This window comes from Phalangium opilio, unplaced genomic scaffold, assembly GCF_054372755.1.
Source record: "Phalangium opilio isolate 3A_F unplaced genomic scaffold, DU_Popi_V2 ptg000329l_1, whole genome shotgun sequence".
Classification (NCBI taxonomy): Eukaryota; Metazoa; Arthropoda; class Arachnida; order Opiliones; family Phalangiidae; genus Phalangium; species Phalangium opilio.
In genome coordinates, this window is record NW_028324226.1 from 860797 (window position 1) to 877080 (window position 16284).

The window sequence follows — 16284 nt, forward strand, 5'->3', positions numbered from 1 at the left end:
AACCAAATAATATTTTGTTTGCGGCGAGCCAAGAAAGAGGGAGAGAGAGAGAGATTTATTCCTTCACTAGCTAATAATAATACAGCAGAAAGATCTGCCTCCGCATCCTATCTTAGTCGGTATCGCCTTAAACGCATCCCCATCCTCTTCCAATCCTATTGCTCTTTCGCTTCCTTCTCCAAGACTTTGAGAGATCTCCTCTAGAAAGAGAGAAAGAGGGAAACAAGCGAGCTAGCGAGTAAGAGAGGAATAAAAAGAAAAGATCTTCATCCTCATCCCCTTGCACACAAGTCCCATGGATGCGGCGGGGATGGAGTTATTTTCAAGGTTGAATCATTTTCAAGGTCGTCCTGGTTTAATAGCTAAATATTTCCTCTTTCTGATTATTCCATCGGAATTTATTTCCTCAGCCTCTTAAGTAGATAGCGTTCGCGCCGTCCCTTTTAAAAGCGGATGCTCGGAGAGTATCCGGAATCAGGTGAAGGAAGATGTAGACGGAACAGAGAAGATCGTATTAATACTTCCTTATATCGATGTTTTGTTGTTTTGGTGAAGGAATTAAACCCACTCAAGCAAGCGCCGTGAAAGCCTTTAGCTAATTAACTAACCATTCTTAGTTCTACTTTGGAATACAATAAGCAGCACTTAGACTTATTTTGTCTGTCTACCTTAGCTCCGAGTTGATGAAGTCCGCGCTTCATATATATTCATTCGATAAGATGGAATTAAGATTAAACCAAGGATAAGAAAAATACGCGGTATAAATTAATACAATAGTGGTTCTGGTTATATTCATTCATCCTCAGTGAACAGACGCTAAGGTGTAATTCGACAAATATGCAATAGCTGGGAGATGATGACGATGGAAATTGAAATCTATACGATATCTTTATGATGTTGTTCTTAATATATATGGATTTTAAAATCCATTCTCTCGAACTCTCTGTGATCTTTAATCTTTATAGTTCATCATTTGAAGTAAAATCGTAAATTTCAATACTTTAATTACTAAAAACATTTGAGTATTAATATTTTATTTTTTGATAGGTGATTTGATCCCGAAAAAAGCTGTTCTTTTTCCCTTCCTTCTGGAAATATAGCTTACTTACTTCAAATGGATGACCTTCTAAGTGACCGTTAGTGTTAAGAGCTTTATTATATGATAGGGGGGTTTTCGTTTGAAACCCGTTGTTTAGTTCGTTTTGCTTTGATGGTTCGTTAATGTTATGTAGATTTAATTCGAATCCTATAACCCCTTTTAAAAGGTGCTGCAGGCTTTAATTTCTCTTCATATGGTCTCGCTTTTGGCCATTCCATTCTCTTAAAAGGTGGGAGGGTCGGCTTTCCTCTCTCTCTCTCTCTCTCTCTCTCTCTCTCTCTCTCTCTCTCTCTCTCTCTCTCTCTCTCTCTCTCTCTCTCTCTCTCTCTCTCTCTCTCTCTCTCTCTCTCTCTCTCTCTCTCTCTCTCTCTCTCTCTCTCTGCTCGGAGTAGCTCCTGGCTCAATGTAAATATCATACTATATCCTACCCAGTACGTTTCCGGGAGTGCCCTGAGCTGCAATCTAGAGCCGCCACTGGGTTAAGTAGTGGAGTCCATCCGGAAAGTAGAAGAGCGAGCGATTAATATGGATAGATCCATTCATCTCTTGACTACATTAAATTGATTTCCTTAAATTTGACCATCGTTCTAATCGTTTTAATTTAATTTAATTTAAGCTTTAATATTTTGAATATCAGGGTTGCTCTTCTTTACGATTTATATACTATAACTCGGTTAGTGGTGCATGCTGGGAAATTATTCAGCGGATGTTAGAGAACTAGCGGTCAAGAATGACTGATTTTATTATAACCTATAGCGGACTTCCCTTTTGCCTTTTTTTAAAGTATTTGAATGTCCTCCTGACCCATATGGTCCCAATTCTAGCATACATACGCATAGCAAAGAAAGGCCTGAAGGGGACCGTTCCCGGTTGGTATTGTGTTGACCTCCCCCGTTCCATTAGAGTTCTAACCTTTCACAAAAGGAAACAACCCCGGTTACCTTCCCCTGATTTTTACGATTGACCACAAGGTGTAGTTCAAACTCTTCTTGGGGGTTTTTTTTGGAATTTTATTTATTCTTCAAGGGGAAATGTTTTCATCACGAGTGTATTAGCACCTGTCCTTTGTTTACTATTAATAATTATTAACTCTTGGTCAGTGTACTTACCGAATGTAATGACCAGGGTCATAAGTAGGGTAGGCAAAAAACTCATCATCGTTATAGTATCGCCCAAAGCCAGGGATATTCTCTTCAGTGTCGTTATTTGTGGACATCTAGCTGACCCCCATAAGGTGTAAATAATTACAACCATTGATGTTACTGGCGCGTTTTTCTCCGGGCACTATTGCGGGAATGCTGCTATTGTCCGATTCCTTTTTTATGTTGGCCAAAATCGGCGACGTTTCCTTTGCCTCCAATGAATGACCAAACGTATTTGTTAGGTTTATGGCCGAAGGAAGTTGTTTGTTACCCATATTTTTTCTTCAAGATGGTCCAGTTGATTTGACCCCAAAGGCTTTTACGTTAACCTTTTATTTAAAATCTTCAAGTTCAAAAGTAGTGGTCTCGTTCATACCTAAGTAATATTTTGCTTCTAGTTTAGGGGGCATTTTTTAAAGTATAATTTTCGTATTTGTTTGAACTTTAACGGATAACCCGAGATTTGTTATTGTCGGGAAACGCCGGGTATGTCTTCGCCTCGGGGTTGAAATTGTTGCTAAGAATAGATCTCCCTGACTCCTAAGAAGGTGGTGGTCCCAGTCCTGATGGCGATCTAGGTGTCTGCTTAAGATTAGTTCTTTTCTGGGAGAGCGGAACCGCTCGATGGCGTAACAGGGGGGGGTGTCCGTTGCTTTTAACTGTTTAACCGAACCGGACCTTGGTGAAACTCGCAAGGTCAGGGGGTAAATAACAGCTGCTTTAAAAGGAAGCAAGGGTATCTTTTAGCCAGCTCAACTTCGACCTTTGTGTGTGTGTTTGTATCGCTAGCTTATCGGGTAGTCAGTGATATATCGTTGATAGCCTTGGGCTACTTGGGGTCCATTTAGATGTACTGGAGCTGGCCCAAGCTAGTTTCCTAAACCTCTAAATCAAGCGGAAAGTATAGTCAAAAAATACCTTTTCAAATCTGTTTACGAAGAAATAAGATTTTTTTCGTTCTTGGTTTGACGTTGAAAAAGGTTTCGTGCTAAAATTCAATATTACGTTTTGAATATATTTATTCACATATCTTGTTAGCAAATTGAATAGAGAAATATCAAACGCCTCCCATACATTTTCTCCGTCTGTATCTTCTTATCCATTTAAATTAGTAAACGCGGATTTTCTTTCTGTGTAAAAAGAGGAATTGAATAGACTGTTTTGTGATACACGACTCAGGGGCGTAGACTATAGCGTGATGTTGGGATCAGTTCACTAAATAACCTTTCAACCAGCCAGCGAACTCGAACAATTGCGATTGATATAAACAGATAGGCAGTTTCACACGAGACGTATATATTTCTTTTCAATTTCTGAATGAAGGGATCGAAAAGGTAGATGTAGTAGATCCTGTCTTTATTATTATTAGCGTTATCGGTTTTCTAGCGACTATGGATTAATTTGTTTTATTCATTGTACGATATCTTTCTCTCTCTCTCTCTCTCTCTCTCTCTCTCTCTCTCTCTCTCTCTCTCTCTCTCTCTCTCTCTCTCTCTCTCTCTCTCTCTCTCTCTCACCATGAATTATATAATAAATCGATATATATATTTATCGTATCGTGAACACAGAATCTGTACGATTCTTTCGCGAATTCTCCTGATTTCTGCATTGCGAGATTAATATTAAATCATAATTAAGATTTTAAGTTAATTAATTTATATATATTATTTTAAGTCGTATTTTTCTCAAATCAAAAATGCGCTGGGTGTGTCTGGAAAAACAGTGTAAATTTGTAATAAAACAAAATATTACAAATCAACTGGGGAATGAAACTTTATCACGAAGTAAATTTTTGAGGCAGCTAGAGGCAAAATAGAATCATAATCTCTCTCCCTCCTTGCTCTTGAGCTTCTCCGATCCGATCCTTTCCCCTCATCTTTTAGCATCTCTTATATTATATTGTTTCTCCCATTATATTTGAGAATTAGTCTTATCATAGTTTGTTTACGGTATCCATACGTATTATAGCTCCCCCTAATACGAAGTTTCCTATGAAGAACTAATAGCGTTATAGTATATATATAAAGGATGGAGGCTTTTAGAGTTAGAGGTTTAAGAACTCTTCCTCTAACAGTCCTCGGCGCAGGCACTTAAGGGCCTTTGAGAGAACGTATTGAGAATATCTTGTTTTGGGGAATATTGGTTCAACCAAAATAATGGTTTGTAGAATCAACGCGTTTGTTGCCCCCTTTCCTATATATATATTTATAAATATCAAAAGTACATGGATCGAAGCTATTTCAAAGGCAACGCGTAATTAGCTACCTACTTATTTGTCGTAAAACTTCAATTTATAAACTTCGACTTCGATAGAGTTTTGATTTATTTACTAACTTATATCCGTTTTGGGTTTTTCTTCGAAAATGTCATATAATTTTTAATAACTTGGCTTATTTTCCATTTTCGAAGTTTATTTGGCCCGGGGCATACAGAGAATTTTTGTACATAGTTTTCAGACTAGGAGAATTTACACTGCAGGAGACCAGGCTACTTGGTAAGTTCTGCACTTTGACCGTCAAGTAACCCGGACCCGGTCTCCTGCAGTGTAAATGGTATCAATTCTCTTAGCCTACTTCTTGAAGGGTTTTTGCGATGCGGTTTATTTTTCCGTACTATTATCGTTATTGTTGAAAGATGACACGATTAAAATTATTTAATATTATTTAACTATTTTTTTTGTTAGGATCATGACAAGATGGAGGTTGATGGTGAGGGTGAAGTGGCCATCAATTTATCAACAAGCAGCAACCAATCTCCGCCGCCAACAACGCGTTCCATCTCTCCTAAACAAGAAAACAACAAGGATATCCCTGCGCAGACGCGACGTCATACGCCAAACGGAAACGCCACCGATAGTGACGATAACGTCGAAATGTCCATTATACGCGTAAGTACCCTTATAAATACTTGGCAACTCAATGTCTTACCGCGCGATAACTGCATGCGGTTCAGTATAGTAATTTTCGTGATCCAATTACGTCCGCGTGGTCATACCAAAACACTAGGGAAAGTGACCACAAAATTATATATTAATTGTCATCAACAACGGGACATTGATCAACTTACGTGTTTATTATATTTCTTTGTTCTAAGAGAATAAGAATTCCCAGTTATCTTATTTCTCTGTCTTTCTATATCATCGTCAAGGGAAAAGATAGATAGATACAACTCCGTTGTTAAAGACATCAGATGGGAAGGTATCGTTCGGTTAAGCCTTGTCCTACCAATAATGATCATGATGATGATTATCCAATAATCATTTACAGTTTGTTCTGTCCCAACGAGAAAACTATCTTCGTTCTTTCCCGCGGGAGGAGTTGATATACAGAGACCTTCTCTCTCGTTCTCTCTCTCTCTCTCTCTCTCTCTCTCTCTCTCTCTCTCTCTCTCTCTCTCTGACCCTTGTCCGAATTCTCTGTCCCTGTTGCTACTTGAAGGACATTATTTGAAATACATTAATCCGGTATTTTCACACAAGTAGTGTCAGTATAGGCCAGTAACTTCCAGTTAATTTATTTCTGTCCTTAGTGAAATTTTTGATGACTACATCATTTCTTGAACAAGTGATTTAACACCCCTATAAATAAATACAGCAAATCGTTTTTTGCGCGCTGTTTTTTTTAACCTTGGAATGGTGGGAAGTGTGGTTACGAGTTCTTTCGTAATAGTCGTTGGTCAACTATATATTTTTAGAACGTGTAAGCTATAGCTTAGAAAACGATCGTTAGCATGGCAAATAACTGGTCAATCCACAATGTATACACACACACCATTTAATGGCTTAGCGCAGTTAAGACGTCACTAGATTGTGAGTTGTCATGCCAGCGATATGGTCATAGCTGTTAAAAATACAGGGATCTTTTTCTTTCGTCAAAATAACAGGGTTTGTATAAAAACCTGGAAATGTGTGGGAAATAAATTGTTGACTCTAAAATTCAAGGAAAACTCAGGGAAATTTAGAATTTTTTTGGTAATTTTCGGGGAAAACTTGGGGAAATTTAGAAAGTTTTAGTAAAATTCATGGAAAGAATCGGGGAAATTTAGAAAGTTTTAGTAAAATTCATGGATAGAATCGGGGAAATTTAGAAAGTTTTAGTAAAATTCATGGAAAGAATCGGGGAAATTTAGAAAGTTTTAGTAAAATTCATGGAAAGAATCGGGGAAATTTAGAAAGTTTTAGTAAAATTCATGGGAAATTTAGAAATTTTAGTAAAATTCAGCGACATTTGTAAAAGCTTGAGTAAGTTTTGCTGTGAAGGGTTTGGCTTCAACAAAAAACCACTCCTGAAGTTACAAGGTGGCCCTAAAAATGTCAGGGAAATCGATTTTCCCAAAGTTATATGAACCCTGAATAGTAATTGACCTATAGGAGTAAAGAAGACTGGCGTTGAAAGGGTGCCCTTTTCAAGCTTGAAATTTATACATATTTTGTATAAATCATCTTTAATCGAATCCCTCTTTTTTCCCCCCTCTCTCTCTCACATTCTTTATCCGTGACGACGTCACAATGAAACGTAAAATATCTTCATAAAGATACTGTATGTACGCGGTGTCAAAAACGAGGCCGAATATAAAAACGTCAGACAAGTATAATAGAAAACGGTATTTGGTCAAATACGCCGGGGAAATAAAAGTAGTCCCTATTCAATCGCATAAACGTAACGCGAACTTACATAAAACGGGGTGGTTGTTCACGGCTCCTGTTACCCAAGTATCTCTCCTTCCCTTAACGTATCTCTATTAACACTTAAGTTAAATCGAATAAGTTTGCGTATTGCTTCAGATCATTTAGATGTCGCGTGGTAAAAGACGATTTTAGTCTCAAACTAGGAAACCATTTGGTAGGTATAAAATTGCGGGAGAATGGGGGTGGAGAAAAGAACCCGTGTTAAGATAGGAGGTTAAAGGTCATTAAAGCTATAGGATGCGAATAAATATACACTGTCAAAGATGGTGTTGTCAATATATACTCATCGCTCAATACTTAGTTGCAACCTTAGATTGAAATTAGAATGAAACAATAGCAAAGTGTTTCCTATTGAAGGAAAGAATGAATTATATTTTCTAATGCAGGTTTGTTTATTATATCTATGGCGCCGCCAGGAGATTTCCGTTCATAATTTTTGCCGTCATTCAAAGAATTGTTGGCATGACAACAACAAACATTGAATGAAACGGAATATAATAAACACGGAAAGGAAAGTGCTGTCTGTTATTAATGGAATAGAGATGTATATATTTTTCATTAAGAAAGTTAGGAAGTATACAAAGGATTTAAAAAATATAACCTTTCTATTAAATTTGTTGAAACGTTTCGTCCGGCGGAAAAACAAACTTGTAGGCGCCATTGAACCAATGCTATTTCAATGGGCGCCTGTAGAACTACTTTCCCCTCTAAACATCTCTTATAAATAAATAAAATAAATTATTTTAAATTTATTAAATTACTAGGGACTTTAAACCATGAAGAGTGTTCTATATATAATACAATAGTTACTAATAACTGTTTGGTTCAAGTTTAAATGACACCGAAATTAATTATTGAAACTTCAGTAGGATATTTAATAAAATAGGAAAAGAACTATTTGGGATGATGAGCTATACGATATTGGTTTATAAATTATTTGCCAGTACTCACTTCTGGGAACCCGTTATTATTGTACAAAAATCTAACGATACTTTTGGTGGTGGGAATAACGGTTGGGAAAAATAAAGATAGTCTGTCCTCTGTCGACAATCGAATAAAAAATTCATCCCCCCTTTTCTCTAAGATCCCAGATAGATATCTGGTCCCGCGCGCGAAGCCGAGCCGAGAGAAGAGAAGAGAGACTGAAGCCATTCGCCGGGTCTCCTTAACAAAATAATAGTTTTCTTCATTGGTGTTCGGGCAATCATTCCCCTCCCCGTTTATTTTTTTGTCTCGAGATCGCCCCGGAGAAGCTATTCCCGTTGCTATGGAAACACTCACTAGGCGCGCATTCTCTTTGGGTACTCGGACTCGGGGTTTTTGGGGTTTTGATTTCCGCCCCCTCACCTTGGATGATCGCGAAGGGGAAGACCCCCCTCCCCCCAATCGGCTTTGTGTGTATACGGCTTTTAGTGTCTCTGGCGCGGCGTTCTCCGGAAAACACACACACACACCATCCAAGCTGTATAAACGATCGCGCGCCTGTAAACTCCGCTCGCGAGGACAGCGCCTTTTTATCCCCGAGACTAACGGCGGGAAAGATCGCGCGCGCTGCTCTCCAGCCTCTCTTTCTCTCTCTCTCTCTATCTCTCTCGCTCTCGAGCGCCGCCACCAGATATTTCGCGCGCCAACTTTCGGATCGTCGAAAAACGAGACTTTTTCCCGCCAAATATTTTGTTTATATTTTATTCCGAGTTAATTAGAAAATAGGGATAAAATTATTGATTCTCCCGTTCAGAAACTAATTAAGGTAGGGTTTACCTTCATTCTCTAATGTATGTTTGTTGTTTGTTGTTGTTTATTTATAAACAAAGTTCTCTTTACCGTATACCAAATAATATATATTATTTAATTAAGAAATTAAGCTCTGCTAGATACGATTGTACGCAAGCTATAGAAAAGACTCCGTGCTTTTCTTTATTTATTTATTTATTTTTTTCTATATATATCTCTGTTCATTTATAGATCGGTTGTGGCGAAAACGTTGTTTATTTTGCTCTCTGTTTTGTTTTGTTTTGGTATTGTTTGTATCGGTGTATTTTATTTATTTTGCCTCCGCTATTGGATATTACTTCGTTAATATAAGAAGTTTTGTTTGGCCCACACCAATATCGTCCGTCGTGTTTTTGTTATTGCGTTCCATTTTGTATTATTATTATTATATTTATAATTTTCTTCTTCTTCTTCCATATTTCCAATATTAGGCTTAGGTGTTTTTTTCGTTGATATTTATTATTGGGACCCCATAGTTGATGTTGATTGGAAACAATGACCGAGGCCTGTTTTAGGTTAAATACTATAGTCCTAAAAGATCAAACAAAATGTAAAATTTTGTTGTGATAGGTAAATCGAATCGAACCCTAAACTAATTTAAATATATATATTCTTTAATTGTCGTGTGTAAGAAAAGAGGCGAGATTTGCGTATACTGGTATCTAAGTACACTTAACTTGGTATTATTTACACGTCCGATGAGAGAAACTGTAAGAATTTTGCCCCGCTTTAAGATATTTTTGGGAGTGGGCTCCTTAGTATTTATAGCTCCGGTCGAGTCCGCCGCGCGTCTCAGACTCCCATCACGCTTCTCAATCAACCCCTTGTTCTAACAATTCATTACTACCTTCGAGGAAGTTCTTTTACCTAGAAACCAACCGTCCGTAAGTTAATTCAATACTCCCAAAAATATTCGTCTTTTGGAAACTTTTCCTAACCCTAAATTTAAGCTAAAAGATGAGTCTAATTCCGGTCCGGAATCTTAGAGGTAGGAATAAGGTCCCTGATAGTGTTGAATGAATATTCATGGGGATATTGAATTAACTGTCGGAATTCTCTCCCGGATCTCGGGGCTAGCTAGCTAGCTAGGTTTCCAGTGTACTCTGAATAGAGCAGTTCCGTTTTCTCGTGCTTTAGCCCAAGTCGAAAGGTTAAGTAAAAGGATCGAATGTTCTCTTTTTATCCATCCACCTTTTCGTCCTATGGGGCCCAGGCGCCCCCTATTCGGACTTACCCCCTCCCCTTTAGTTAACCCTTTGTCTCTCTCTCTCTCTCTTTCCCTCTCTCGCCGCCACCGCGACTTCCCCGGCCCACAGTCACAACCTAAAAACGTGTTTCATGCATATTAATTTATGCAAATCAGGCGTTAATTAGTTGCTCAAACACGAGGTATATCTCTCTCCCCATTGCCCCCCCCCAACTGCACTGCTTTTGGAAAGAGAGAGAGAGAGTCCACAAATTGAGGACGAAAAGTGGCCGAGGGGGGAGAAGGGGAAGCCCCTGGACTTATATACAACACAAGAAATAGGTATAGTAAGGAAAAGATTGCGGATTAACATTGGGTATTAATACGCCGTAACTTTGACAGTATTATCACTCATTCAAAAAATAGGTGTACTTTCTTGTAATAGAATTTTATACCTCACGTACATGCGTGAAAGTCTGCTTGGTTAACAAGCCCCCTTGCCCCCATCCCCCACCACCACATATCTTGAAAGGGGAAAGTATATACCCCCTTAAGGTAGGACGTTGGGGTAATCGGCCCCAATTAGTCCTCCTTGCTAGCAGCGTTTTGTACCTAAGTCACTCTGTTGATTTTTATTTCGGTATTGAGTGCATGGGGGTAATCAGTACATTTCTACCTTAAATTACGTGAGTGGTTAACCCCTCGATGGACTTAGGGAGAGTGGGGGGAGAGGTTAAAACCCACCTATATCATCTCGTGATTAGGTTTTAGGAGAGCCTGTATAAATAACCCGTGATTTTTCCCTTTTCCTGATTAAAAGAATGGGATTGTTTTAGAATTACGAACTTTTTTTCTTTTTTTTTTTTGGCTTTTTACCTTATGGAATATTCTTTCCACCGAAGTTCTTAATTTCAGGTTAGCAAATAAAGGGGGTATGTTCGGTGGAAAGCGCAAATTTCCCAGTACAGGAAAAAAGTTTGAATTAGATTTGCCAATGATTTCCCAAAAAGTTTTTGTATTATGAGCTTCAATTGACTTTGGTAATTGAGAGGTGTACGAGAAAAATTGTCAACTCGACTATAATTTAGTACAAGAGAGACTTGTTCCTTTTGACCAATCGGAGGCGAGGAAATTATTGCGAATAACTTTATAGTTACTTATAAGGGGTTGGACTTATTTGTGTTCGGATCAAAAATGATGAATAATTATTAAATAGCTCCTTTGTTTTTATATTTGAACAAGTAGAAAAAAATAAATATCGCAACAACTTTCTATTAACTTTAGTGTTATTTACTTAAATTCATTATTTTTTGTGACTGATTTCTAGTTGATAATTCGCTTGAATGTCATTAGATTTCAATATCTGATTAATTAGACGTTATAGAGTAATGTATAAGGAAGGAGAAATATGGTGTTATTGGGAGATTTGAACATACCACTCACTCTTATAACTTTTCACGCGTTTTGTTTGTTTTAGCTGAAATGTTTTCTCCCTCTGTTGTTGACCTTGTACCGTTAATGCATTTATTTAGACACGCAGATGCCTTTATTTCTACCCCTCCCCCGGGTTCGGAACTCTTGCGCAATTTCCCGCCATGTTTTCGCGCCAAACCCCTTAGTACTTCTAGCTTATGTTTAAACTGATTGTTTAGAACGCACGCAGATACCTTTATATTTCCGCATAATTTATAACATACTTAAACGCGGGTTCCCGACAAATTTACTAAGTACCAGTAGAAGTGATTCAACCATTTTCCTTTTAAAGCAACATTCGGGATCCGATGTAGACTAGCTTGAGTTGATATTTCTTAGTCTGTGGTCACTTTGGCGATCAGTTCTGTCTATTGGGGGTATAATTTAACCTCTGTATGTCCGGGGCCACGGTGATAGATGGGTAACAAGCCCCCTTGACTTTTTGGCTGAGGTTTTTCTTACCCCTCTCCCCCTTTTTTCGGACTTGAAGGAGGCGTGTCTGGGATACTGGTCAGTTTTGGACCGTTCCGTTCCATAAATGAGAAGTTGCGTTGTCCGTTCGTTGTTCAATGCTTTGGGGTGGATGTTATGTAGACCTCTCCGATATATAGACTGACCAAACCTCGGGGGATTACTGGTGGTCAAGATTTTCTCGTGTTTTCTGGGGTGTTCCCTTCGTCTTTCTCGAAATATTCTAGTCGTTTTAAGGACATCCTGTCTTAAAGAAGAAATATATACCCCGTTCTTTGGGACAAGAATGGGCGGAAACCTTGTCTCTCTTCTTGAGAAAGGACCATCGTGTCCCACTAGGAACCTCTATTTTTTTCTCTCTCTCTTACAAATAGTGAGACAATACTCCCTGATCTCTCTTAAATAATGAGACAAGTAGCTAACTAAATACTGTTAAGCCTTGGTTCAAATTTAGGCTTAGCTTATGCGAAATAGTTATTAAATCTTAGAGGAGAGGGGTGACATGGAGTAGTGAATGTTCTCGAGCCATGAGCGGCAATGAAAGTCTCCAAGTCTTGCAACTATTTTTAAGAGACAGCAGGGGGAATCGTAGACGTTTTAGTAGTATACGACCCCACCAAAATTCCCAATGAGGATGCTGGGAGGACTTAATTTGCCGTTCCGTAGATGGAGGTACAGACTACAGAGGCTACTTTATGAGTAAGGAGGTTACTCCTCCACCTCATATCTTTCCTCCAAGATTAAATTCGATTATTTCGTTAAAGAAAAGTTGTTTTTTAAACTTTCTACATAGGAGAAACTAGAAAACTACGTCACCATAACTCGAATAGCTAAACCACTCTGTGTGGTAGGGGAATTTTTTGATTGTGGCGATAAGAAACATATTTTTATATATAAACCCACAAACATGTGTGGAAAATAATGCCGCTCAACAATACGTGAATTTTTTTACCAAATAGCGGTAACCAGATAAGGGTGTTCGTCGACCCTGATATGAAACTGAATATCGCGCGTCATATCATGAGATGCCACTCCGCTTGTATTGTACACATACATTCCTCTAAAATATATATAGATGCATTTTTAGGCCTTTTACCGAACTCTCACTTCGATACCACATAGAGCTAGAAGTCCCTAGCTCGAAGTGGAATATTTTATTTAGTCGAGGAATCGAACCTTCCGAGCTGGTACTATATCGAGAACGATTAACCATTTCGTTTGAACTTCACATTTACCGATGCATCTTTCGGATTGAAGAAGTCGGGATTTAAATTTGATATTAGAATATTCGTCGAATCCCTTGTAGAGGGAATGGGTTACTCGTCTCTAATTCTGACGTCTTTATAAACTGTGAATTAATTTGTTGGTAGCAACGCGAGTTCCTATAGGCGAGCTCAAGGTACAACGCGGTGCGAGATAGATTATTCGCGAGATAAAGTACGTCAGGTTCGAGGTGGCCAATTATTCGCGAGATAAAGTACGTCAGGTTCGAGGTGGCCAATTATTCGCGAGATAAAGTACGTCAGGTTCGAGGTGGCCAACCTTTTTGGCTATAAAGGGGCCAAATTGAGCCTCGCGGGCCGCAAGTGTCAAAATTAAAAATTATAAGAACATAACTACTTTTTATTTAAATCTGATTGCACATAGCGCGGGAAAAATGTTTCCCAAATTATTGAGATGGAAAAATCAGGGATATATAACCAAATCCAAAGACGGCGGCTGTAGCAGGTCCACGTGAGGAGACAGAAGTTTTCGTTTTTTTTTGTAAAAACATCTTTCGAAATTTCTGAGACTTTAACGCTGGCCATAAAACAATGATATATTAGGTTGCGGGCCTCTATTTAAAACTCGGAGGGCCGCGTGCAATCCGCGGGTCACGTGTTGGTCATCCGTGTCTAGCTCTTCACACGAAATCCGTCTAGATACGTTGAGAAAATGGCTAAACAAGGTTTCTTACTAGCTGTATGTATTCCTATTCGTATATACATTAGAGTTTTTTTATTACTTACTTCTAATGACAAACTTCTATGATGTAAGATGGTTTATATATCCTGTAAATATATATATATATATATATATTTCTTTCGTTAGCTGTTTGCGCAGAAAGTTGCTTCGTGTTTGCTTTCACCCGTTTCCACGCTCGTTTATCGAGAATGAAGAGACTATAGCCTATATAAGTTCCCCCCTTTTCGGCGTGGCGGTGGGTGGGCGAGCGCCCCTTCCCTCCGTGTTTGTACACTACGAACGGAAAGTGATACCTCAGTATACCTTATACCATCTTCTTGGGCTTCCCCCATCCCGGACTGGGAGAGAAAGAAAGAAGGAAAAAAACGGTCCATCTGATTTGGGCGTAGAAGAGAGAGTGAGAGAGAGCGTGCTATGGCCTTTCTTTTTGGAACAAGCCACCAGCCCGAACAGTGTGCTGATTCAGCTACTCTTTACTACTATCCTCTTCCTCTCAATTTAAACCAACTATACTCAAGTTCAAGCGGGACTACTTTCTTTCTTATAATGTTTTAACATGGTATATTCATACACGTATACGCCCAAAATATAGTTCCCGGTTTTTTGCAAATTAATGTTCAATATGTTAATTTCAATTATTCGGGGAAAAATTAACAAAAACTGAGTATATCATAAATTTTGTTTACTAAGATACTAAACGCGTACGTGGTCAACGTAGCTCACGTCACGTGACGTAATTATGCAATTAATTGAGGAGTTAATTAACTGGTTAATGTAGGTTAGGTTTCTCTGATGAATTTTGTACCTCAGAGTTAAGGGTGAAAGGTTACCAGAGATTTGCTACATTTGACACTTGTACCAAAAAAGGACGGAAACGGTATTTTACAGTCACTTTCGTATTCTTAAATTTTTTGTCACAAAAAATTCCCCCCCCCCTGGAGAACTCCGGGAAAAACTATAGAGTTCGATTAGAATTTAAAGAGAAAACTGTAAAGTGCTTTCTATGAAAAAGCGTGTCTTATCTTTTAAGATTTGGTATATAGACAATGGAGCTTTTAGATATTTTAGATATTCTGTTCGTAATCATTAAGGTATTTCTTCTGACGGTTGTCATGTATTTTTAAATTTTCACTCCCGCTCTTCGATTGACGTCTAAATCAATTTTTATATTTTTGTAAAAACACATTTATATACCTATATGACATTACGTATTCATTTCAATTTTAAATCCATGTAAATTTCGCCCACTTAGTAATTCGTTTATTACTATTTTATTTGTTTTATAAATTTCTAAAAAAGCGCCTTGTTGCGAAGAACGTTGTTTACGTGTCAAACGACGGTGTCGGTGCGGTTGAATTTATCTTTCATGTACTCGTTTACAGCTGGCACGTGGCTTGTATAATATATGCGAATTTCAATGTGAAATTTTTCATGTTTTCCCGTACTATTACACAAACGCGGTTTTTTATTTTTATTTTGTTTTTTTTTCTCGCTCATAAACACAACTTTAAACAACAGTAAATGCGTTTTGCGAAATATTTTCGTTTCAAAATTTACTGCAATTTTATAGATCTGAATCTGATAGAGTTAATTCAATAGATTTTTTCTACTTGTAATCTTTAAACAGACATAGACCCCATACTAACATCTGATTGAAGGTAAGGGGCGTGGCTTAAAACTTTGTTAAACCGCCAGTTCCTCCTTCCTCGCCTATAATTGGTTACTCGAATGTTTATGATGTAATGTATAACTCTGTTGCGCCTCGCGTAAGTCGTAGACTCGTCAAATAAATTACACCTCTTTTAATCAGGTAGAAAGGCTCAGAAAAGATTATGGAGTTTTAACGTTAGGTAATCATCCGCTTCACCTTTCTCTCTTTAAAGAAATGAGCCGCTCTCATTCATAACTGACTTCATGAAGCAACTATAGATTAGTCGCGTCTATACCTCTAGTAAAAGAAACTAGACCGTTTTCAGTAACTGTCTCTGATTACAATCGCCCCCTTGTCGTTTCGTGGCAAATGTCATTTAGATTCTGGGTCACTTTAACAACAACCGTAAGAGAATAAACCACTTTCTATTCATGAATATATGAAATCCTATAAATCAAAGCTGTTTAAAATTCAAGGGAAAAAATAATGCATATTCATCTAGATGTTTTGAAAAATTCGTGGCAATTATCTTAGAGTAATTGTCCCAAACAAAGTTTCGGTATTTTCCCATTCAAGTCGTTTAATATTTTAGTGCTACGTTACTAAATATGAATCGATTTAGTTTTTGGTTTAAAAAACGAGGGGCTCGTCACCCAACTGCTATATATCTTTCGAACATATTAAGGAGTCTTTAGTAATCCTTAAAAGCCCCAATCTTGACATTTGAGTCTCTTCATCTTAACCACGCTAAACTGTTAGATTTCAGGATCAATAATTTACATTCTCAAAATTTGCATAATACTTTATTAATGAAATTATTTCTGTCTTTTTTCTTTA

General features: G+C 37.9%; 1 protein-coding gene across 4 annotated transcripts in view; it reads left to right on the top strand.

Annotated features, from left to right (window-relative positions):
* The window catches only part of FoxP (forkhead box transcription factor P), a 206223-nt gene that overhangs the window by 170435 nt on the left and 19504 nt on the right, over positions 1 to 16284 (top strand). For all 4 annotated transcript variants that reach the window (XM_089859002.1, XM_089859003.1, XM_089859000.1 and 1 more), the window contains one exon: positions 4925 to 5128. In XM_089859002.1, the coding sequence (XP_089715128.1) occupies positions 4937 to 5128 (192 nt within the window). In that variant the 5' untranslated portion in view covers positions 4925 to 4936. The remainder of the gene's footprint in view (positions 1 to 4924; positions 5129 to 16284) is intronic.